The sequence below is a fragment of the Corylus avellana genome, chromosome 1 (genome assembly GCF_965113065.1).
Source record: "Corylus avellana chromosome 1, dhCorAvel1.hap1.2, whole genome shotgun sequence".
NCBI classification, from domain to species: domain Eukaryota; kingdom Viridiplantae; phylum Streptophyta; class Magnoliopsida; order Fagales; family Betulaceae; genus Corylus; species Corylus avellana.
The window spans coordinates 48171217-48194497 of record NC_142490.1 but is presented as its reverse complement, the minus strand read 5'-3'; the positions used below and the strand labels follow the sequence as shown (position 1 = coordinate 48194497).

General features: G+C 37.4%; 4 protein-coding genes and 1 long non-coding RNA gene across 6 annotated transcripts; 2 read left to right on the top strand and 3 right to left on the bottom strand.

Annotated features, from left to right (window-relative positions):
- Positions 1-517: 517 nt before the first annotated feature.
- PFK2 (phosphofructokinase 2) lies at positions 518-6488 on the top strand. The gene is made up of 2 exons (XM_059581126.2): positions 518-1200; positions 5388-6488. Exons 1-2 carry the CDS (start codon positions 589-591, stop codon positions 6207-6209), a joined length of 1434 nt encoding a protein of 477 aa, XP_059437109.2. The 5' UTR covers positions 518-588; the 3' UTR covers positions 6210-6488.
- A 2999-nt stretch (positions 6489-9487) lies between these two features.
- LOC132171394 (O-Glycosyl hydrolases family 17 protein) lies at positions 9488-12261 on the top strand. The gene is made up of 2 exons (XM_059582703.2): positions 9488-10017; positions 10893-12261. The coding sequence occupies exons 1-2, from the start codon at positions 9650-9652 to the stop codon at positions 11992-11994; spliced, it is 1470 nt and encodes a 489-aa protein (XP_059438686.2). The 5' UTR covers positions 9488-9649; the 3' UTR covers positions 11995-12261.
- A 125-nt stretch (positions 12262-12386) lies between these two features.
- LOC132171395 (uncharacterized) lies at positions 12387-12841 on the bottom strand. Its single transcript, XR_009439030.2, has 2 exons — positions 12681-12841; positions 12387-12602 (listed from the first exon to the last, which is right to left on the bottom strand). It is a non-coding gene; the product is annotated as an uncharacterized LOC132171395 (long non-coding RNA).
- Positions 12842-14802: 1961 nt separating this feature from the next.
- On the bottom strand, positions 14803-18534 carry LOC132171247 (E3 ubiquitin-protein ligase RGLG2). 2 transcript variants are annotated; one of them, XM_059582515.2, is made up of 11 exons: positions 18154-18534; positions 17498-18074; positions 16811-17036; positions 16594-16704; positions 16405-16502; positions 16126-16181; positions 15939-16044; positions 15715-15842; positions 15420-15624; positions 15176-15232; positions 14803-15098 (listed from the first exon to the last, which is right to left on the bottom strand). In XM_059582515.2, the coding sequence occupies exons 2-11, from the start codon at positions 17684-17686 to the stop codon at positions 15015-15017; spliced, it is 1260 nt and encodes a 419-aa protein (XP_059438498.2). In that variant the 5' UTR covers positions 17687-18074; positions 18154-18534; the 3' UTR covers positions 14803-15014. The 2 variants fall into 2 exon arrangements, with proteins under 2 accessions (XP_059438498.2, XP_059438499.2); XM_059582516.2 differs by having other exon boundaries at positions 17498-17746.
- A 1598-nt stretch (positions 18535-20132) lies between these two features.
- LOC132173081 (uncharacterized) lies at positions 20133-21812 on the bottom strand. Its single transcript, XM_059584656.2, has 6 exons — positions 21679-21812; positions 21424-21540; positions 21200-21313; positions 20951-21061; positions 20750-20866; positions 20133-20514 (listed from the first exon to the last, which is right to left on the bottom strand). The coding sequence occupies exons 1-6, from the start codon at positions 21781-21783 to the stop codon at positions 20362-20364; spliced, it is 717 nt and encodes a 238-aa protein (XP_059440639.2). The 5' UTR covers positions 21784-21812; the 3' UTR covers positions 20133-20361.
- Between the last annotated feature and the right edge of the window lie 1469 nt (positions 21813-23281).

Genomic DNA, 23281 nt, shown 5'->3' with positions numbered 1-23281 from the left:
TTAAATTTGTGTCAAGTTTGTTGGTTATATCAAAAATTACTAACCATTATGTTGAGTATCAAGTCGTGTTGAGACATGAAGATAAGATTATATAGGTCAATCCTAATCTGATTCATTTAATTAAACAGGTCAAACTTTTCAACGTTAACCATTTAATTTTGTATTAGATTCATATCTAATTCGCAAGTCGTGTAAAAAATTGGGCCCTATCGAAAACTTGGGAATGCAGATAATATAGCATATACGAGCCATGACCCATGAGTTGTGCCTAATATATATTGGTAGGTTCAGCCCAAAACTTGGTCTATTGGACCCGTTGGGGCCATTCATGATAGTAGGGCCGTTGGTATTTGATCTCATTGGCCCGACTCTTTGATGGGAGATCAGAATCGAGTCAATTATGTCACACACGCTCTCTCTCTCGGCCGCCCAACGTGTCGTCTTCATACAAACTCCTCAATGCGAAGCGGCCACGTATCAACCAACGGTTCGAAAGTGGAGGAAGAAAACAAAACTCTCACACTCACTCTCGCTTCTCTCGCTCTCTCTGCGAAAAAGAAGAAGAAGAAGAAGAAAAGGACAGCAGGCATGGCCATTTCGTGCCCAGAAGCCACCGACCTCACCACTGCACCCTACTCAAGAGAGCAAAAACTTTCCATCACAGACACCGAAAACGCCAACACCAATAGGACCTTGTCATTCTCTTCAGTCAAACTACCCCACCTCACCGACTTCCTCCACGATCTCCAAATCCACCCCAACCCATTAGACCACAACCCATTCTACCGTCCCTCCGACGGCTTCTACATCTCCCACACCGACGTTATCCTCCGACACATCCTCTTCGATCTCTCCTCTCCCCCCCACTCCACCACCTACCATCGAGCAGGCCCGCGCAACCGAGTCTTCTTCGATCCTTGTCAAACCCGGGCTGCCATCGTCACGTGCGGGGGGCTCTGCCCCGGTCTCAACACCGTCATCAGGGAGCTGGTCGTGGCCCTCTGGGACCTCTACGGGGTGCGTCAGATATTCGGGGTGAAGGCTGGCTACAGGGGATTCTACTCCTCGGAGCCTGTGGAGCTGAATCCCAAGCTGGCCCACAGCTGGCACAAGATGGGCGGCACTGTGCTTGAGACCTCTAGGGGCGGTTTTGATCTTCACAAGATCGTCGATGCTATCCGAGATCGCGGCATTAACCAGGTTTTCTTCTCTCTTCTTTCAAGTGTGATACTCCGTGACTCAATTATATATGTTAAATTTCTTACCTTTGATTTTACTTTTGATGATCATCAATGGGGTCCTCAGCCTTTGAAATTCATGAAGCTTTGCTTTCTGTGGTGCGTCTTTAACCTTGGAAAAGGGTTTTTTTTTTTGGTCTTACTTAAATTGACTGAAATTTTACCTCTGATGTTTACCTATGAATATTTCTAAAATTCCCCTGCTTTTCTAGTTTTTAATTAACATAAACAGGCCTTAAAGGGTTTAAGGTTGAAAATTTAGATATAATGGTATGTAACAAGATAATTTAGGCATTTTTCACCATGCTGAAGTCCTCCTCCTCTGTTTTTGTGGAATAGCCTACAGGGTAAATTATTTTTCTTATTTATTTGAGCTTTTAAGCTACTCACATAATTAATCAAATGCCCTCGAGTATTCAAGGACCAAATTCTTGAACTTATGTAGACGTCTTCCTCCTTAAAATGACCACCGCAAGAGACTTCATAATGATGTTTTTAATGTTGAGGTCTTCATATATTTTTCCTCTCATTAAAGTTTTTATGTTCTCTCAAGCTGGTCATAGAACGAAATGGGTCAAATAATCGTCACAACCTATGAGCGCAAAAAAATAGTCATCTATAGTGTAAACGGTTTCATCCTTGATGGATACAAGACATGGAGGATGGTTATTGTTATATCTTAAGTCCCTGTGTCCAAAGACATTATTAGTACACTGACCTCTTCAGTGTTCAATGGGACAAATTGTTCGATTTCATATCAAATGTAAGTACCTGTAATGGCTTCATAATATCAAGTTTTTACTTCACATCAAATCCCCACGCTCCCCCAATATTCCCTCCAAAATCCAAGCCCCACCAAAAATTCATCACTTCCAATTCTGATGCAGCGTAGGATTGTGGTGAACAAGAAAAAAAACAAGTAAAAGGGATAAATATTCCTAAGATTGTGAGACTATCACAAGAATCTAAAAAATCTTCTTAAACAATAGAAACTATCCATGCTTTAAGGAAAACACAAAGAAACTCAACTCTAAGTAATTTTTATTAAACAAACTCAATAATAATCATAAACTGAATTGTTAAAGGCTATAAGCATATATTTATAGCACAAGACTCCTAATCCTAAGAAAACAATGAAATCAAGTTAATTTAGCAGTCTACTAAAGACAACTAAACCAAATAAAAGACTAACAAAAAAACCTAATTCAAATAAAGACTGAAATATAAGATAGAATAAACGACTAACAAAGAAACCTAATAAAAGACTAAAGGATAAATAAGATAAGATAAGATAAGCCTTGAATTCCAATCTACATCATCCTCCCGAGGTTGGAGAGGATTCGCCCTCGAATTCGGACTGTCTTTTCCACGGTCTTTCGGATGTCCAGTCAACTCATTCCACTTGCCTTTCCTCAAGATCAAAACAAGGCAACATCCCAAAATAAACGTGACGCTTCTCATCATCGAAATACCTTGATGGTTGTCATGAAAGCCACACACACTACTTGGCAATACTTCAAATTTGCTCTTCTTCTCTCGTTCTTTCTCCCTCTCATGTGCCATGAAGATACTTCAGGACGGGCCAACCGTTGTTTCCCTTGTGAACATATAATTTTCCTCCTCCGCATAAAACTCACCATAATCTTCGTTAGGAGAATTTAAAATATCTTCAACATCAAGGAAATCAACATAATCAACCTCTTCACCATTAAAATTAGACACTTCACCTGAAAGGTCTTCATCAACCTCTTCATAATTGTCGATGTCACCCTTGGGCTCTTCTTCTTCCAATTGATCATCTTCGAGGCAAAGGCCGCCAAACATGGGAGAAAAACCATCTTCTTTGTACTCTTCCACTTGGTCATCTTCTTCGGGGTAGAGGCTGTCAAGCATGGGAGAAAATCCATCCTCTTCGTACTCGTCCTCTAGGTCGGATGCCAAAGGTCCTTCACTCGGTTCTTCCTCATTGACATCATCATCATAGGTTGGTGGGGAATCCCAATCCACAAATCCTTGCGAAGGATCTTCAACATCTTCATGTTTGAACTCTTCATCAATGAATTCGGACTCCTGAAACTTTTTATCCACAGATTCTTTTTCCTCCTCCACAGAATATGGATTCGGTTTATGGATTTGTGGTTGGCAAATAAGGGCCCAATTGGCCTGTCGTGGACTCTTTGCCTCACTCCTTGTTTCCCTAAACACATTTTTTTTGTAAGAATTTTCTATTTTCTTTGTCACAGCCATAAACCCTTGTCTCCAATTTTGTGACTTCTGGCTCATGGTATAACTATGGGGTAAGAAAGCGACGCGCATATATTTCAATAGTTTCTCCCAACTATTGATCTTCAATTTGCCTTCCCGCTTTCTAGTTCTCTTCAGTTGTTGCCACCACGTACCAACTCTTCCCTGGAATGTATATATCACCAAAGAGACTTGTTGTTCATCGGGCACCCCGTTGAATTCAAAAACCTCTTCAACAACCAACACCCAATCCAGAAATTCGTCGGGTTCTAGTTCCTCGTCGAATTTCGGAATTTTGAGTTCGAATCTACTTACCCGCCGATTGGCATGAGCTTGCGCAAGGTGCTGACGTCCTTGCGTTCGGCACTCCGCAAACGGACTTCTAGATCCATTCCCATGTTGACTACACAAGTTGGATAATTGGGTAGTGAAGTCTTCAATTTGATCCATCATAGCCCTGAATTGATCCTCCATGTGTTGCCAAGGTTCAGCAATAGATTTGCCTTCCGCCTCTGCGAATCGCGGTCTTGGTTGGCGACGACAATTGTTCGGCCCACCACTTGCAATATATTTGCCTTCCGCCTCTGCGAATCGCGGTCTTGGTTGGCGACGACAATTGTTCGGCCCACCACTCATGTGTCTCAAACGAATCGCCGGTTGCTCCTTGCGTGTTGTCTCCGTGCGCACGTGCACCTCGTTCATGTCTGCAAAGCGGTTGCTCCTCCCCATTCATGGAAAGTAATTGAGCTCTGATACCAACTGATGCAGCGTAGGATTGTGGTGAACAAGAAAAACAGCAAGTAGAAGGGATAAATATTCCTAAGATTGTGAGACTATCACAAGAATCTAAGAAATCTTCTTAAACAATAGAGACTATCTATGCTTTAAGGAAAACACAAAGAAACTCAACTCTGAGTAATTCTTATTAAACAAACTCAATAATAATCAAAAACTGAATTGTTAAAGGCTATAAGCATATATTTATAGCCCAAGACTCCTAATCCTAAGATAACAATGAAATCAAGTTAATTTAGACCAAATAAAAGACTAACAAAAAAACCTAATTCAAATAAAGACTGAAATATAAGATAGAATAAACGACTAACAAAGAAACCTAATAAAAGACTAAAGGATAAATAAGATAAGATAAGATAAGCATTGAATTCTAATCTACATCAAATTCCCTCCAAAATTAACATTCAAACACTCACAAGCCCTAAAATCAAAATTTGAACTTTACAAACCTGCCTATTTATTTTAATCATGAGCTTCCTCCATACCCATCTCCCCCAACCCACCAATCATTCTTTCAATCCCTCCAAATTCCCCCAATCTTCCTTGACACTTCTTTTTGCAAATAACCCTCAGCTTCTGTGATATAAGATATAACAATAACCATCCTCCATGTCTTGTAGAAAGTAGGACTGTATTGAATCATACTGAAAAGTGAAAACTATACAGGAGGGGCCTATATATAGAGGCTGACTAGCCTAGCAGTACATACAATAAAACAATGGGGGACTATAGTTCACTAACTATAATACAAAATGGGGGACATAACCTAACAGTGTAATTAGCAAGAAAAGAGCAAATGAGGGAAATAATTTCTATTGCAAGTCTTCCAAAAGAAATTTTCACTGGAAGGTCCAATAATTTCTAAGGAGCCTTGTTCCTACATGTGGTTTGTTACCCAGGTTGTATGGGGCTTTGCTAGACAACTCATATTAGCAACTCATCTTTTCTGAATAGTACAGTAATACATTATAATTAAGTTTTATATTCTTGTAATTGAAGCAGATTCTCAGCTGCCAATTGTGGTAGATTTTGTGTAGCTCAAATATTTTATATTGCATGGATGAGTCTAATGGGGTTCCTCCATTTGCTCATCCCCATACATATAAACAGGTGTACATCATAGGTGGAGATGGCGCAATGCGTGGGGCTGTGAAGATATTTGATGAAATCCGTTGCCGGAAACTGAATATTGCAGTTGTTGGGATCCCCAAAACCGTAGACAATGATATTGGAATCATTGACAGATCATTTGGATTCCAGACAGCAGTAGAAATGGCACAGCAAGCAATAAGTGCAGCTCATGTGGAGGCTCAGAGTGCAGTTAACGGAATAGGGCTAGTGAAGCTGATGGGTCGAAGCACAGGTCACATTGCCCTTTATGCAACATTGAGCAGCCGCGATGTGGACTGCTGCTTGATTCCTGAGACTGAGTTTTACTTGGAAGGAAAAGGAGGGCTGTTTGAATTTCTTGAGCAGCGGCTGAAGGATAATGGGCATGCGGTACTAGTAGTTGCTGAAGGGGCTGGACAGGATATGATACCAAGGACTGATGCACAGAAGGAGGAGAGGGATGAATCTGGGAACCCTGTCTTCTTAGACATTGGTGGGTGGTTGAAGTCAGAGCTAAAGAATTGGTGGACAAGAGACCATCCAAATGAGTTGTTCACTGTAAAGTACATAGATCCAACATACATGATACGAGCAGTTCCTGCAAATTCTACAGATAACCTGTACTGTACACTTCTAGCACACTCGGCAATTCATGGGATTATGGCAGGGTACACTGGATTTGTAGCTGGTCCTATAAATGGAAACTATGCCTATATACCATTGGAGGAGGTGGCACAGGCTAAGAATGAAGTTGACATAAAAGACCACAAATGGGCATGGGTCAGATCTGTCACCAACCAGCCCGATTTTGTGAGGAACTAAACATTGAACCACGCGGTTCTTCGTTAAGGAGTGTCTCATCCAGGCTTTGTGGTCTCTTAAAGTGATTCTCACCGATCGAGTGTTTATGGCCTATTGAACTGGACATCAGGTTTCAGATTATTGCTTGCTGGTAATGTTTTTACTATTTGGTAGCAATACAAGCAATAGAAAAGTTAGTTTTTTTGGTGCTGTTGTGGCTGTGTTTGATTTGTGAAGTATCGGATGAAGAAAAATATATAGCTGATGGATATTTTCTTGGAGAAACTACACTTACCCCCACTACTACTCTATTTACAATGCATGTCTTCCAAACTTCAAAAAGTTGCAATTAATGTAGAGTGTTATTCTATCCTGCAAACTTAATTATAAGGCTAACGCCTCAAATGTATGTTATACCTCCATAAAATGTACACAAATATAAATATGACTTTAGGATTAAAAAAAAAAAGAAAAAAAGAAACAGGCGAGGCCGGAAAGTAGGGGCCGGAGACGACGAATATAGATAGTCTTTTATTTTTGTGCCAAAACAAATTGAAAAATAATTTTATGGTTATTCTATTTATGGGCGAATGGCTTTTTCTTATCATTTTTAGACAAACAACTATTCTAAATTTTAGGAAAATAACTATTATCCGGTAATGGTGGTGCAAGGCATGCAACCAAATTAAGGAATAATTATTTCATAGGAATACCTAAATCATTTTTGGGCCTTCCAAAAGTGACCTTGATATTATTCTTTCAATACTGGTGGTATTTTGGGTTGGATTCTCGAGTCATACATATCTCCTACTTTGTGCGAAAACTGCTGTCATAGGAGCAGTTTTGGGCATTGACTGGTGACTCAAAATGAATTTTAAACAAGGCAATTGGCAACCAAATGCTCTTTTCTATAAGTAGATAAATTGTAAAATCTAAAAAGAAAAGGTTTCTTTGATTAGGAATCGCCAGTAATCTTTCCTTTCTTTCTGCAAATAATATTTCTGCTTATCATCTTGCTGTGTCACACACTTTCTGTAAAGATAGGGAACCCAATGCTTTTATGGCCAGGAATCTCATATCTTGTTAATTTGTTTACTATGTGGCCTTCAAAAACGATGCATCGACTTTTACAAATCTCCCAAAGTTGAAAAGCAAAGGTATGAACAAAATAAAAGCAAAGAGAAACAGCCTTCCCTTTTATGTAGAATCTGGTGCTTGCCATGTCAAGTAAAACAAAAAAATTGCTATCACGAACATGGCTTAGAATTGGAGCCATCTATCTAGTTCACATTCCACGCCACGAGAAGATCTCTGGAACCAATTTAGGGACGATCTAGACAAGTTGCTACCTCTGCCTTTGGATGCTTATAAGATTAGGTAACAAACAATATATAGCAGAGATAAAGATAAAAAGCACAATCTGCTTTGGCAAATGGCGAGGCCAGGGCAGGTTTGCTCCAAACTGTGTTTGATATATATAGCCATATAGGTACTGCCCTTCAGAACTCCATTGATGGGTCTTTTTGTAAAGAGGAGACAAGAGGACTCTAAAGCTGTGTTGACGAGTACCTGACAAAGCCAACATGCGACATGGTGTTGCATGTTACATGTCATTCCTTTCAAAAGATTGTTAGTTTACATGTATATGGGCTGCTTTGGATCCTTCCTAGGGCTCTTGTTAAAAAAAAAAAAAAAAATCAAGCATAGATGAATATATAGGAAGAAGATTATAATTAGTGCTCATATTTTTGTGCATAAAATTAATGTCTATCATTGATTTCTTTAAAAGGGAAAAGTCTGACATAATTATTATATGGTTTCATAATATAAACTTTATGCACGTCCATAAGACCCGCCCATTAGAGCTTACAGAAAATCGGTTGCTTTCTCGATTCTTCCTTGCTCAAGTTATTTGAAAAACATTTGTGAATAAAACTTTTTTCTGTTTCCTTATTATAATAGCAGCTGCAGGAAACAGAAAAAAGAAAAGAAAAGAGAAGTCCACTTGTCTATTGCAAATCTGAACACCTCAACAGTCGGGTAGGTTGAGTTTTGAGATGATGATGACGACCTAAAAAGAGACAAGCATGAATATGGCATGGCGTCATAATGAAGCGCATCAACTTGTTATTAATTATGTTGAATGTGAAATGTGCAAGCGCTTGCTTTCTACTTTGTTACTTTGTACCACTCAAATGGGCAAAACAACAAATTAGAGAGCAAAGCAGCAAAAGCAGGCATGGAAACATGGCGCCGGAGTTTAGGCGTCATCTCACAGCCACCCTACGGCCCGGCCCACGTTGGAGATGCGGTCGACTGGGTGCGCCCATATTACATACTCCACATGAAAGTCGGTCACTACCTGATAAAATTATTCCTCACTAAAGACAATGACAGCATGCACCTTTCATTATTTGAGGGGTTTAAGCTTAGATTTACCCTTACAACCCAAGTCTGATGATGACCGATGAGAGTGGTAGGAAAACATATATACATTATTAAACAATTTTTAATAATTAATTGTTTAAATTACACATAATTCAAGCTGAAATTGAATTTTCTCGCAATTAATTTGCTTGAATTGCAGGTAATTCGAGCATGAATCAAGATTCGTTACGATTGAAATGTAATTCAAACAATCATAACTATGAAATAAGGATTTTCAACAATTTGGGCACAACATATAAGGAGTGTACATGAAATTTATCTGTCTAATTTAGTGACCGACCGAGAGTAATGCTATAAATCCATCTTGTGTTCTTTTTTAGTCATTTCAAGAATGATGTGAATATTAAAATCACTATTGAGCTTGTGATTAATCATTATTAGATTTTAATCAAATGGTAATTTTATAATAATCACATAATTCTTAAAGTGATTCAAAAGGAACACATGAGAAATTTTTACAATTACTCAGTACCGAACATCTTAAAATTTATTTAATCAAATAAGTTTCATTACCGACTCTATAAATTTGAAAAAAGAAAAAAGAAGAAATTGATAGAGATGCAATCCAATTCCGTGATCCTTATCAAGGCCCCGCTGTCTAATAACAACATAGATGAAATGTCACATCATGTGCGCATTCGCCTATAAATGTGTATTTTGCGTAAAACAAGTGAAGGTCCCCTTTGCTCCCCAAAAAGAATAACGGCACGCACGCAAGAAGGGCATTCATTGGACCATTTGGCATGGTACCGACTTATAATGGAGGGTAGTTTTGTCTTTGACAATAAATCTCACCATGAAATGAATATATCAGTCGGGTAGTAATAATGAGATGATGATGTCTAGGAGTTTCTTCCACTTTACTCCTCTTCAGTGGTTACACACCCCCCCACACTGTTCTTCTCACTTCTCCCCTCAAAGAGTTGTTTATTTCTTCTTTGGGCCAAGGAAACAACCACTCCGAGACTGTGACACAACTTCTCAGATAAAACATTTAACGTATGAATGAATGAATGGGTCGGACAAAGATGTTTGAGCCCAGAGCCAGATTCACAGCAGCAGATCTTCTTTCTCTGATACTCATTGTAAGTTCATATCTAAAGGCAGAATCTGCCATTGGAGTGAACTGGGGAACCATTTCATTCCACAGGCTGAAGCCCTCAACTGTGGTGGATCTCCTCAACGACAATAGGGTACAAAAAGTGAAGCTTTTTGAAGCTGAGCCAGATGTTATGAGGGCTCTCATGGGGTCTGGGATTCAGGTCATGGTTGGAATTCCCAATGAGATGCTGGCTTCCCTCAGCTCATCCACTGTCGCCTCTGATTTGTGGGTTCGCCAGAACGTGTCCAGATATACGGGTAAAGGTGGTATTGATATCAGGTATCGCCGCACTCGTCTTATGCTTCTTTTTCTTCTTTTCGGTCGTGTGTGATTGTTCAGAAAAAAAAGGCAGGAAAGTGAAAGTCCAGAAAGATTGATTTTTTGGATCTTATTTCTTTTGTTGTTTTGGTTACCAGAAGTGGGATAATCGACTCACCTTAAGAAAGCACAATACTAGTATTAGCTTCAGTTTATTTCCTACCTATTTCTTCTAAGCAGCCAAGTAAAAAGCATTAACCTTTCCCTTATTTTGTAGTACCCTTCATCTTGTGGGATTGAGTTACAGTATTCTTAGTCCTTTTAGCTCTGCTGATGAAATTTGAAATGGCTCATATGGTGATTTGCTTGTAATCTTCGATTTAGAACTGTCCATTACACAAGGCAGTGTCTTGTCTGAATTTTGGTGTTGAAATTGTTAGCACAAAATATATAGCCTCTGCCTTTCATATATTTTACTGCATAACGTATCCATATTTGTGAGCTGGGGATTTAAATTATGCTGTAACTGAGTATCCTCAGAGGTTAGTGATATAAATAATCTGCGAGTTAGGTATATCCATGTTTCCCTGATTTAATTATGGAGCCTATTCCGAAATCTCACCATCAAGAAACCTGATAGGTCTGAGTGCTTCAAGAGAAGTTCACAACTCCACTCCCTTATGAAAGCTAAGTGACAGCAGATATTATTCCAGCAGACAAATTTCTACCATCTCTATTTTTTAAAACATTTTTGGAGTTTAGATGTGCTTGTAATATTATATATGTATCTATATATACAAAATTGCTAATATATCTGAGAAAAAAACTATAATTTTTATATTTATCTGGAGTTCAAATTTCCAACAAGTTATTCAGTTCTTACCTTGTCATGACAGGTATGTTGCAGTAGGAAATGAGCCCTTCCTTTCTAGTTACTCAGGTCAATATGAGTCCTATGTCATGCCTGCTCTGCTCAACATACAACAATCCTTGGCCAAAGCAAATCTTGCAGGATATGTAAAGTTGGTAGTCCCTTGCAATGCCGATGCCTATGAGTCCGATCTTCCTTCTCAAGGGGCATTCCGACCTGAACTGACCCAAATTATGACACAACTTGTTTCGTTCCTCAACACAATTGGTTCCCCATTTGTAGTAAATATCTATCCATTCCTAAGCCTCTACGGGAACTCGGATTTCCCACAAGACTATGCATTCTTTGAGGGGACTACTCATGCTGTTACTGATGGACCCAATGTTTACTACAATGCATTTGATGGAAATTTTGACACTTTAGTTGCAGCACTCAACAAAATTGGATATGGTCAGATGCCCATAGTCATTGGGGAGGTAGGTTGGCCTACAGATGGAGCCATTGGTGCAAATCTCACTGCTGCAAGGGTTTTCAATCAAGGGCTCATAAATCATGTTCTAAGTAACAAAGGAACTCCATTGAGGCCAGGTGTCCCTCCCATGGATATTTATCTTTTCAGCCTACTTGATGAAGGGGCGAAGAGCATACTTCCAGGAGCCTTTGAGAGACATTGGGGTATTTTTTCCTTTGATGGCCAAGCCAAATATCCACTAAACCTTGGTTTGGGCAACAGATTGTTAAAGAATGCAAAGAATGTTCAGTATCTCCCATCTAGATGGTGTGTGGCAAATCCATCAACAGATTTGTCTGATGTGACGAACCACATGAAACTTGCCTGTGGTGTTGCAGATTGCACCACACTTAACTATGGGGGATCATGTAATGGCATTGGAGCAAAGGGAAATATCTCATATGCATTCAACAGTTACTATCAGCTGCAAATGCAAAATGCGCAGAGCTGTGATTTTGATGGGCTTGGTATGGTCACTTTCCTAGACCCTTCTGTTGGTGATTGTAGGTTTCTTGTGGGCGTCACTGATGTTAAGTCATCAAGTTTTCGACCAGTTTGTAGGTGGGCCATTCCTTGGGTTTTGATTCTGTGGGGGTTTTGGGTCTTCGTAATTTGAAAAGAGGTTTCTTTAGTGGGGTTTTCGCAGTTCCCTCTTCTGAAGTTATGAAAGCTAAACGTAGGTGATAGAATACGATATAGTTCATTAGAAAGGTTCAAAATCATTCCAGGTATCTGATAGACTAGTTGTATCACGTGAGCGAAAAAGTTAAAGCTTATTATGTATTGAATTATTTATATCCACACTACCTCTCCTTTTTATTCGAAATAGATATATTTGTATATCAAAGTTGCAATGTTACTAAGACGATTGAGTTTTATAAGTGATTTTAGAGGCTCAAATTGTAGCTTGATTAGCTTTTTTAGAGTAGTAGCGTAAATGTGACTAATCTTTTTATTACAAGACATCCCTAATTTAAAAGTAAAAGTTTATTGTTGAATACAGAAACCGAATCTTTAACTGTTCACAGAGAACCTCCTTATTCAAAAAACAAACGTTACAACTTTATGCTGAACATTGCTGTTCCAACGTAAGTTTATTAATTTTATTTGATGAGCATCAACACCATAACTCTTCTATGATGCATCAAGGGCAACATCCATCTTCACAACATGCTTTTCCACAGTGGATTAGTGGCTTCCAAATGAACCAGCAGCAGCGACAACCTTCAAAAATCATGACGGTTATAGTAGGAGTGTTAAAACTGACTGAAAATCACGAGGAAAGACAATTAATGACTTTACCTTGGGGATGAACTATATGCTCAAATGCATGCAGACGAGCACCTTGCATCGCCTGCGCTAACATGATCATGGATGCCATTATAACCAGGAGCCATGCAAGAGCAATAACCAATTTTTCCTTTCTCACCATCTTCTGCACGCTCAGAGTGAATGACCAAATAGTGCATGACATCCCTTCCCAATCCTACATCTTATTTATACTAGTGTTTCCCTGTCTTGGCATGTGATGCTTATCCAAAACATAGCAAGTGGGCATATTGTCCTTTGTCCCTTCAAGAAGCGTTGGCTTCTGTGTACAGTTAAATGCAACTGCGTCTGCCATTGTGGACTTAGGTGGCTTTGGCTATATCTTTTATTTCAATTTGTTAGAATCAAAACCCTTAACCTCATCCTCATCCTTCTTGGTGTCCTTGCAGCATCATTTTTAAGATAAATATGGAAAGTGATTCAGAAGAAGATATGATGATACTCGAGTAAAAATTCAACTGCATGGTTGCCTGGTTGGTCATGTCATTTTTCTGCATAAGCCAAACATGTCTGTCTTGCTTGCACCAGTTGGGCTATATGAGTTGAATACATCACTAGACTACAATATTTATTGTTTCTTTCTTTGGATCCTTATTGGCAGTTCAAGCAACCAGAATCTAGTATCTCTTGCGTTAATTTATCTACCATTTAGGTACAAGTAAAAGCTTGATAACCGAGTATTTGAGAGTCCAATGTAAAATAGGCAGTCAATTGGTTTGGAACTATTTTATATTGTCAATATCATTTGAAAATCGATCTCTCAATACGAAACACCATCCGGTAATCTTAATTGCATTCTTTTCCTGTTCCAAGTATCTCCAAGGTAATGCCTATTAGAATATTAATAAAATAATTAAATTCATCATTTCTTATTAATTTCATATTGTATTAAAACAGAGATTTTGAGTTCAAACTTTGTGTCCATAATTCACCTTCGTGGATGGTGCAATATGTTGAAATATTTTCAAAATAAATATATATATAGATATTATTTTGTGTCTTGGGAATGTTTTAAATGGAAGGTTTTAAAGAACATTGAATGAAAGTTATCCCACATTAGAAAGAGTGAAGATTTTGTTGGCATTTATAAGTTCCAACAAGTTTAAGTTGTTAAATGATCTATGCTAGGGTACACCCTAATACATGTTACCATACGGTGCGAAGCACCGGACGCACGCGAGCGTAGCGTGGGCTGTAGGGCGCTAGTGGCGCACTTGGCACTTAGCACGAAGCATCGGAGCTCGGAGCGATCAGATCATGACCATTCATTTTTGGTCAGTCAAGATCGTTCGATCTAGAGGTTTGATCTAAACCGTAGGATGCTTCTTAAGTAGATCCAATGGTTAGATCTACTGGATTGTTGATCTAACGATTGAGATTAAATAATTATTTAATCTAACAGTCAGATTTAAGTGCCAATTGGATTAACAGTTTACAGCAGTTTAATTTTCGAAATTCAAAACAGCAGTTTTATTTCGAAATTCAAAACAGCAGTTTTATTTTTCGAAATTCAAAACAGTAGTTTTATCTTCGAAATTCAAAATAGCAGTTTTATTTTGAAATTCGAAATTATCTGATAATAGATAATTATCTATGACAATTCAATTCTCTTTAATACCCTTGTTTGAATTTTAAAAATAAGCATTATCCTTTTATTTTTTGTCTCTGATTAGAATAGAAAGTCTAAGGATATTTTCGGGTTTTAATTTCGTTTGTGCATAACGCAGTTAAAAACACAGAGGTTTCTGGGCTCCATTGTATCCTGGAGAAAAATTTGTTGTAAATCCTGTTGCATACCATTTCTGGTGGGGGCAAATATTTTCTTAAGGAAAGTGACGTTGTAACACACCTTAGGAGCATTTTCGTTTTCTGTATTTTTCCCCTATTTGTATAACACAATATGCTGCTGTAAAAGTGGCAGAGATGCATCGTTCCTCCACATGCATCTGGTTAAGCCACCTCGCCTCCATTAACCATGAAGGTGTACAGCAGTTCACGATATGAAAATTTCAAGGAACTGTTACGAGCTTAGTGCTAACACTCAAGTGGCGTTGTTTCAACTGACTTCATACATTATTTGTAATCGAGTTGGAAAGATTAAAAGCTTCTTATAGACATATGTTAAACCAAATGATCGTAGGATTCTGATTTCCTAGATTTAACCCTAGGAAATCAAAATCCTATGATCATTTGGTTCTTTAAATTTAGCTAAAAAGTAGTAACCCTGATATAAGTAGATGATAGTTTAGAAGCCTACCAACAGGCTTAATTCCATACAGTCCCATATATGGCTGCTTAACAACAGCATCAGTCATACAACTTTATCCTTGTGGTTATGTGGGCACGACAAATTGGGCAGAAGGTTAAATCTCTTCCACAATCACAGCATGTCTGCGAAATATATAGAAATAAGTTAGAGCTGATCAGAAAACATGTCGATTTCAATCCCAGTTTTGATTTTAGATTACCTGATGTCCACATCCAAATGCAAGATCTTTTTGATTCCACAAACACACAGGACAACTCTGCATAGCAAAAAAAGGACTATGAAGAAATATGAACTCACATCTAGAGAGGTTAATTGAAATCTTATGGTCGTGATTCAACATATCACCTCCAGCTGACATGTGAAACATAAAATTTATCTTGGTAGTTATGTTCACTATTTCACCAACAAACAAGTGTGTGTGAATACAAAACAAAGAAACCAACCCTATTCTGTGAAGAATGTTCTGTATATGGAGAAGAAGCATAATGAAATCCACTTCCTTGTTCATTGCTGCTTGACCATGCATATCTGTTACTGTGTTCATTGCTGCTTGGTCGTATATGCTTTGGATAAGAACTCGATGAAGGGTTCCCAAGAATCCCAACTGGAGGAGGGAGGGGAAGCTTCCCAGGAGTGCCTCTTTGACAGCTGAAAGAGATGGTAAGAAGGTAAACATTCTCAATACTATCATTCCCTAACTAATATTTCATATGTGAAAGTGTATGCTAGTGACAATACCCCAGCAGTTGGAGCTCCATTGTAGCTTTATACTGTGATGGTATCTCCATTAGTGCACCCAGAGCAAACTCTGCCTCCTTCTGGGATGCAGGGACTTGCTTCGACATGATTTCAGTGAAATTTACAAACTGCATAAAAAAAAAAAAAACCAACTACCTGAGTGAAAAACTAGTTAGACATGGACAAAAATCGGTTGCATGAGTTACCCAATTTGGTTCCTTAACCTGGAAATTATCAAAAGCTCTATATGGAATGTTGTCATCGAACTGGTGCATCATGTCCCATGGTCCATCACCTACCCCAACCAAAACTATTGACAAAGGATATTCACTACAAAAAGGATAAGAAGCCCTTCAGATTTTGTAGGAGACAAATCACTCCATATGAAAGGTGCTCAAGTAATATTCCAACCTTGCTTTTACAATAGCATTGATGGTACTTAGCTCTTGAGGACTTCTGGCCATAACCTTGCATATCATGTTATAATCAAGAACATCAGGTTAAGAGGACCATAACGCAAAAGGGGGCATAGGGAAGAAAAAAAAAAACAGTCTCTGAATTCCGGCTACGAGTTCGATTAAAAGAAATCTCTACTGGATCTGCCAAGATATTTCCAATCAGGCAGAGGGAAGAAACTTATAGTGCAGCATTCAGATAAAAAGAAGCAGACATACTAGTCATGCGACTAACCTGTCCGTCAGCAATGATCATAAGGACATGATACTGACCAACGCTATTGTCAACAATTTCAATAGCAGTTTCAATGATTGGAGCAAAAGATGTTGGACCTGTCATATCAGAATACAACAATTTTAACAACAGAAATTGCTGCAAGGGAAAGTGAACAAAAACCAATGTTTGGAGAATAATTTATCCAACCAGATAAATGTACATGTGGAACTATTTCTCTGTAACGAGAAAGTACTTCCCCAAAGCCATTACATTGCCTATCATCATAAAAGCTAAAAACCTCTTGATCATGTGTAGTTGCTGCAAAAGCATGACAAAGATTACACTATTATGCTTCGAGCTCTGTTAAACTGACACATTGACAAAAGAGATTTAGTACATATATGTGATGTATGTTCCCACTGACCATCACCAAAGCCATAACAAGGAATAAGATTGTCCTCATCAAAAGCAGAAAGTGTCCTTCCAATGATTGATATTGCCTGTTCATATGGATTTGGGGAATCTCCAAGATGGTGCAGACTCCTACGGTGGAAGGATCGTGCACCTGTCCACTCATTGCTTTTTGTGAAATCAACACCGACAATAAGGTTGGAAGATTCGAGACCAGCTTGGTAAAGAGCTTGTGTCACCTATAATGTACACTCACATATTAGGATCCAAGCTTGCTGACAGACTTTAAGCAACAGCAAGAGTAAGCTCAATCAAAGCAATTACTAGTAAGAATAAGAATTATAATAGCAGATTATGAGCTGTAATACATTCACTAAGAACAATATCAGCTAAATACAACTCCCTGACCATTTTTTGTGTACTTTAATGAAAGTGAGAAGAGAAAGCCTCATGATTGAAGTTATTTTTCGTATTGTTATTGTTGTTAACATTAGCTCATGTCCTAGAAGCTCAAGCTGTTTGATCCTTGAGCAATTATATAAAAGTCTCATCCCATTTCCTAAACTATGCTGCATTTAGTACAATTATCAATGGAACTGCATAACACGTATGTGCTTACAAAAATTTTCCAGTTATCATATTGTCTACAAGAAAGCTTAGGAGATGCATGTAAATATTCGAAATGTGTCAGCATAAATACCTGTTCCAATGAGTGGTAGTCATCACCAATTCTTTGGTACCTTGACTGCAACTTTCCTCTTCTGTCATAATCAGCATAATTCCTAGAATAAGAAGAGGATGAAGAGCCGAGGTTCGATGGAGAAGCATAAGAACCAACATGGTATTGACTGTAGCGCTGGCTGTGGTCTCTGGATGGCTTCCCTCCCATAGTAACGTCTTAACTTGCTACTGCTTTAAAAGTTTGATATTGTTCTTCCGCCAAGCAAAGCTGCTAGTGGCACAAACTGCACATGGTGTTATTGACCATCTCTATTTGTTCAATTTTTTGAATTAGCAAGCATTTTTAGGGAACATACATTGCTACATATTAATTCCTCAAACAAATTACAAGATCGTATACAACATTGCCTATGACATCTCAGAACAGAAAGCCATAAAATGGTATTGGAAAACATAACAAAAAAGATATTAACACCCATATATCACTTATACAAGATTTTTCTGCAAGATAAATAGAAATCTGAAAGAGCATAACAAGGCACACTAACAAATTTCTAGTTCCATCAGAACAACAATTTCGTGTGTTTTAAGCCAACCTGAGGAGCAAGCCATACATGAGCAAACAAAGCTGAGAGAAAAAAACAAATTGAAGTACAGAATTCACGAAAGTGTTACCTGTGAGGACAGAGGGATATTAAGAATTAAGTGGAGGCAAGTATGGTCTATATGAAGAAAAACAAAAGAGAAAAACTCAATTATATAGAAATGTCAATTGACTAAACCGAAATGAAGAGAAAGTACAAGAACTTCATATCATTAGAGAATCTAACTTTCATGGAAATCACCACGAAAGCAAGAGACTTGACTTATAGCCGAAGCCAACTACTCATTTGGAAACTACTGAGGACTATCTTAGTCATCTAGAAACGCCCAAGTAAGACTAGCAACCTCCAAAGAAATTTCTGTGCAGGCAACACAGCTCCTAAACTTTGGCCAATTTGAATATGAGAATTTGGGAACAAGGACCCCTAAAAGACCAAAAGTCAACTTGTCCTTCCCAAGAATTCCTTGGCATCAGATGTAAACACCTTACATTCAGTACATTATTCATACCTATATTATTAAGGATGATGATGGTGATATTAGAAGAAGAAGAAAAAAAAAAATGCAGTCTTTTGTTTTTTTGGTGCCGTTCATATCTGTAAAGGCTAATACAAAAGTAATTATTTCATTGTCCCGTCTAGAAGTTACTTGGAACTGCAAGATTAGCTTAATTGTGGGATAATTATGTGATAAAAAAATAAAATGTCTAGGGTTACTCTTTTTAATATGCAGTGCTCGTTTCACTTTGCAGTTAGAGAAGGACTTAAAAGCGTGCAATCACAACTTGCCACTTCAGCACAACAGGTGCTGCTAATTGGAATAGAATTCAATCATATGACTGACCAAGGCATTTTTTAGCATTATTCCAACCGCCAACTACCGTGACCTAGTCAGTGACGCCCTCAGGGTGTCGTCATGAATTGTTCCTTCATTATTAAGTAAATATTAATTAAATATCATATTCAGTACAGCTATGTGATATTGCAGCTCACATAATCAGCCTAATATCTGATGATCTCCACCTCATGATATATACTGAAATATACAAAAATATTTTTGTAATGACTCCCATCTTCTTATCTCATTTGGATATTCTTTCTTAATGCAATTTTCTGTTACAGTAGGAGACTCCCTTGATTCATCTTATCACTAGAAGATGAAGTAGGAGTAGGGATTATTATAATTAGAGTAGAAATTGTCATGATAGGATTTGCTATTACCTCATGATTAGGGTTTGTTTTTATCTTATTCTATCATGTAAGTCTATTTAAAGACCAAGTTTAGACTATTAACAAATTTCTTGTGGTGAGAACCAAATACCTCTGAAAAACCTATTATTAAATAATTTTTACTTCAACCAGATTTCACAGGATTTTATTTATAAACACACCTTACCCTTGCGAAATTGCAGGGTAACTATAAGGCAAACGATTTCAAACCAAAAAAATCTAATATCTCAGTTTCTAAAAATCCTCCTAAAAAAAATCTCATGGATAGTAATATATATATAAATTTAATATATTTCTCATTCATACTTTGACTTTATCTAATAAAAAATTTATGGTTTCGCCCCTGTTCTTAAGTTCCATTGATTGGGATGTATCATGCCCCAATGGAAAAAACACCAATATATATATATCTCATTCATACTTTGACTTTCTCTAATAACAAATTTATGGTTTCGCCCCTGTTCTTAAGTTCCATTGATTGGGATGTATCATGCCCCAATGGAAAAAACACCAATATATATATATCTCATTCATACTTTGACTTTCTCTAATAAAAAATTTATGATTTCGCCCCTGTTCTTAAGTTTCATTGATTGGGATGTATCATGGTCCAATGGAAAAAACACCAAGTTGCTGCCTCGTGGATGGACTTGGTCGTCCTATGTTATTCATCCATGCTCATGATATAAATGTCAGCATCTTGAAACTGCTTTTTTTTTAAAAAAAACAAGATAATCAAATAAATGGGTTAAAAATAAAAATCAAAGAAGGTGTTCACTCCATAATAAGAAAAATTCAACAAAATGCTTAGCAACACAGAGAATCAACCAAAGGAAATTACAAAGCAAATGAGGAGGAAGACAATTGAAAATAGATCAGAAACATCACACCTTGTTGATTAAGCACATGTCTCCACATTGAGACTACGTCAAAAAAAGGAAAAAAGAAAAGAAAATACACTTTCTTGCAAACCCTTAGAAATTAATGGCAAGTGTAAACCATGCATCGACACGCGAATCAGGAAGCCCACCGTTTTTTCTGATCAGGGAAATTACAGGCTGATGCCAATGAGAATAGACACTAACAAGATCAGAACGACAAGGCAGGCAGCAATATCATTCTCTGTACTTGCTATCTCAACATCATCTTTCTCCCAAGTTGCTGTCTCAATTTGAGGTACCACTGCAACCGACAACACTTGTGCCTTCCAAACCAAAATGCAAACGAGAGCGTGTTGAGAGCTGGTTGACATATATTTGAGCAACTAAGCTATAACTGTAAGATAAATGATATTTACTAGACTTATATATGATTGAGATGACGTAACACTAGTCCTAGCTTGTTGATTTAAAGGTTATTTTTCTGTCGCATTATTCTAATTGCATAACAAAAATCGAATAACAATCTACTAAATAGTATTGCTCTAATAGAAAACATACATGTGAATCAGATGAAGCAGTCTTCATCTCAGAGATAGTGGTAACTGACAGCTTCTTAACTTTGTCCTCCAAAGCAGTATTGCTTCTCTTTAGCTTCTCAATTGCCTCTTCTTGTTTCTTCAATAACAAGGAAAAATCAAAACCGTCATTAATTACATAACACAAAAAGAAAGTCTGAATCGAAAAGAAAACTCCACTCACAAATTTGTGAGCTTTGTCAAGTTGACGTTCAGATTTTAGCTTTGATACTTGACTCTTCAGTTCATTAACCTCTCTCTCAAGGCTGGTGTTTCTCCCTTGGGCTTCAGTGGCCTGTAACATTAATTATAAATAAAGGAAAATCGTATCATATATTGATGGTTTTAATTTGTTTGTTACTTCTTTTTCTTGCTTAATTAATACATTAATTGAGAAAGAGAAAGTCTGAATCGAAAAGAAAATTCCACTCACAAATTTGTGAGCTTTGTCAAGTACTTGGCGTTCAGATTTTAGCTTTGGCACTTGACTCTTCAGTTCATTAACCTCTCTCTCAAGGCTGGTGTTTCTCCCTTGGGCTTCAGTGGCCTGTAACATTAATTATAAATAAAGGAAAATCGTATCATTGATGGTTTTAATTTGTTTGTTACTTCTTTTTCTTGCTTAATTAATACATTAATTGAGAAAGAGAAGATAACCTTTGATTGGAGCTTGGATTCTAGCCTGGAGAGTGCAGACCTGAGATCACGATTTTCTTTCTCCAAAGCTGCTTTCTGTTTTTGATGGGCTTCAAGTTGAAGGTTTGGCAGCATGGACTACACATGGGAATGGGATGGGACATGTAATAAATGTTTCCTTAATTAGCTAGCAATACTATTATTTGTGTTGTTGTTGTCGTTGAGTTCAAATACAAAGATGACAAAAATTATTAACCGGTGGCCTCCACTCCGTACCTGGCTGTCGTCATCGAGCAGAGGTTGGTTTAGTGAATTGGAAGGAGAAATTCGGTGATAGCGAAAAGGAGTGCGTCGCACCCTTATTGATTGCCCGTTTCCCATTGATTCGATCGATCACCACCTAAAATCATTGAATATGATCTCAACTTTCAAGTTTTACCATGCATATAAGTTGAAAAGGAGTATGTACAATCACACAAGAAGCACGTACAAGATAGAAAGGAAAACACAGATTTTAATTAGACAACTTTTACCTTTGCTCGATTGTCTCCTTTCAGCGCGTGTATATATATATATATATATATATATATATATATATATATATATATATATATATGAAAGAAAGCAAATAAAATTGCTTTTGGTGGAATGAAGTCTCAACTTCGTTCTCATCGTAAAGAGTTATAATTATAATCAAGTTTGTAATCCAAATTTGTTACAAATTAGGAGAACTAATACAATACAAACAAGTAGAACAAATACAACTAAAACACTAAAGGAAAGAGATAAAAACAACATAATATTAGAGAGTGGGCTATGAGATAATGCTAGAGAGTGGTCTTTGAATCTAAAACAAACTCTATTGGTTCCATGAGTTTGCCTCTAAGGAAAAGAAAAATAAAACGAGAGGAAGATAAGACCCTTTATGAAGATATTAGCACATTGATCTTGAGTTGGAATGTAACTAGCACTAAGATCTTTGTGAAGAATTTTCTCACAGATGAAGGTACGAGTATAGTAGCTTTCTTTTATGGTATCAGAGCCTATCGCAGGAATCTCACACTACTTACCCGTGACAAGGATCAGGAAAAATACTGACCTGCACGTGAGGGAGGGTGTTGAGGAAGGATTCCACATTGCCTGTGGACAACGTCTTGAGCATATTTATAAGAAATGGACAACCATCTCTTATAGAACCGATTTTATGAAATGATTCAATATATACAACAAGATCACATGCACCAAAAAGATAGATATATATAGGCCTCAAACCTCCATCAAAGGGCACTTCACAGGCTTTAACAAGCCGAGTACGCAAATACAATATTTTGGTCTCGATCAACTTAGAAAATTTCTTGGAAAGTCAATCTTGTTAAGATAGATTAATTGTTCAGCAATTTCCTAAGAACTTTATCCGACAATCTGCAGGCTTTGTTTAGCAAACCGTCATTATCAAACAATTCTACTATGAAAATTTTTCGTCAACATATATATTAAATATATGGCTAACATATAAAATATTTGTTATATCCCATAAATTGTATAAAAATACAACTATGCCCTTAGATTAAAAAATTAAAATTAAAATTAAAAAAGAAAAGGGATAACCACGGCCAAACTTGTTTTTCACATTTTTTATTTTTTATTTTTTATTTTATAAAGGCCTATTTTTTTGCCATTTTTGCTAACGGAGGGGTAATTGAAAGGGCTTATACATTAGAACTTACATTACAATTACTTTTTAAAGCTCGGAGGAACATTGCAAATTGCTTAGGAGTTCCCCTTTTAAGTGTAATTTCCCCATAATTCTAGCTGCTTTCAATATCTTGGCAAGGAATGCAGCATGAAATTGCTAAGTATATCATTTTGCAATTTTAAA

Coding starts and splice junctions, on each gene's coding strand:
- PFK2 (XM_059581126.2), top strand. CDS start 589: ATGGCCATTTCGTGCCCAGAAGCCACCGACCTCACCACTGCACCCTAC. Junction 1,201..5,387: donor GAGATCGCGGCATTAACCAG/GTTTTCTTCTCT, acceptor ACATATAAACAG/GTGTACATCATAGGTGGAGA.
- LOC132171394 (XM_059582703.2), top strand. CDS start 9,650: ATGGGTCGGACAAAGATGTTTGAGCCCAGAGCCAGATTCACAGCAGCA. Junction 10,018..10,892: donor AAAGGTGGTATTGATATCAG/GTATCGCCGCAC, acceptor TTGTCATGACAG/GTATGTTGCAGTAGGAAATG.
- LOC132171247 (XM_059582515.2), bottom strand. CDS start 17,686: ATGGGAGGGAAGCCATCCAGAGACCACAGCCAGCGCTACAGTCAATAC. Junction 16,045..16,125: donor AATGCTATTGTAAAAGCAAG/GTTGGAATATTA, acceptor TCCTTTTTGTAG/TGAATATCCTTTGTCAATAG. Junction 15,233..15,419: donor AACATTCTTCACAGAATAGG/GTTGGTTTCTTT, acceptor TTTGCTATGCAG/AGTTGTCCTGTGTGTTTGTG.
- LOC132173081 (XM_059584656.2), bottom strand. CDS start 21,783: ATGGGAAACGGGCAATCAATAAGGGTGCGACGCACTCCTTTTCGCTAT. Junction 21,314..21,423: donor AATCCAAGCTCCAATCAAAG/GTTATCTTCTCT, acceptor TTAATGTTACAG/GCCACTGAAGCCCAAGGGAG. Junction 20,867..20,950: donor TTGACAAAGCTCACAAATTT/GTGAGTGGAGTT, acceptor TTGTTATTGAAG/AAACAAGAAGAGGCAATTGA.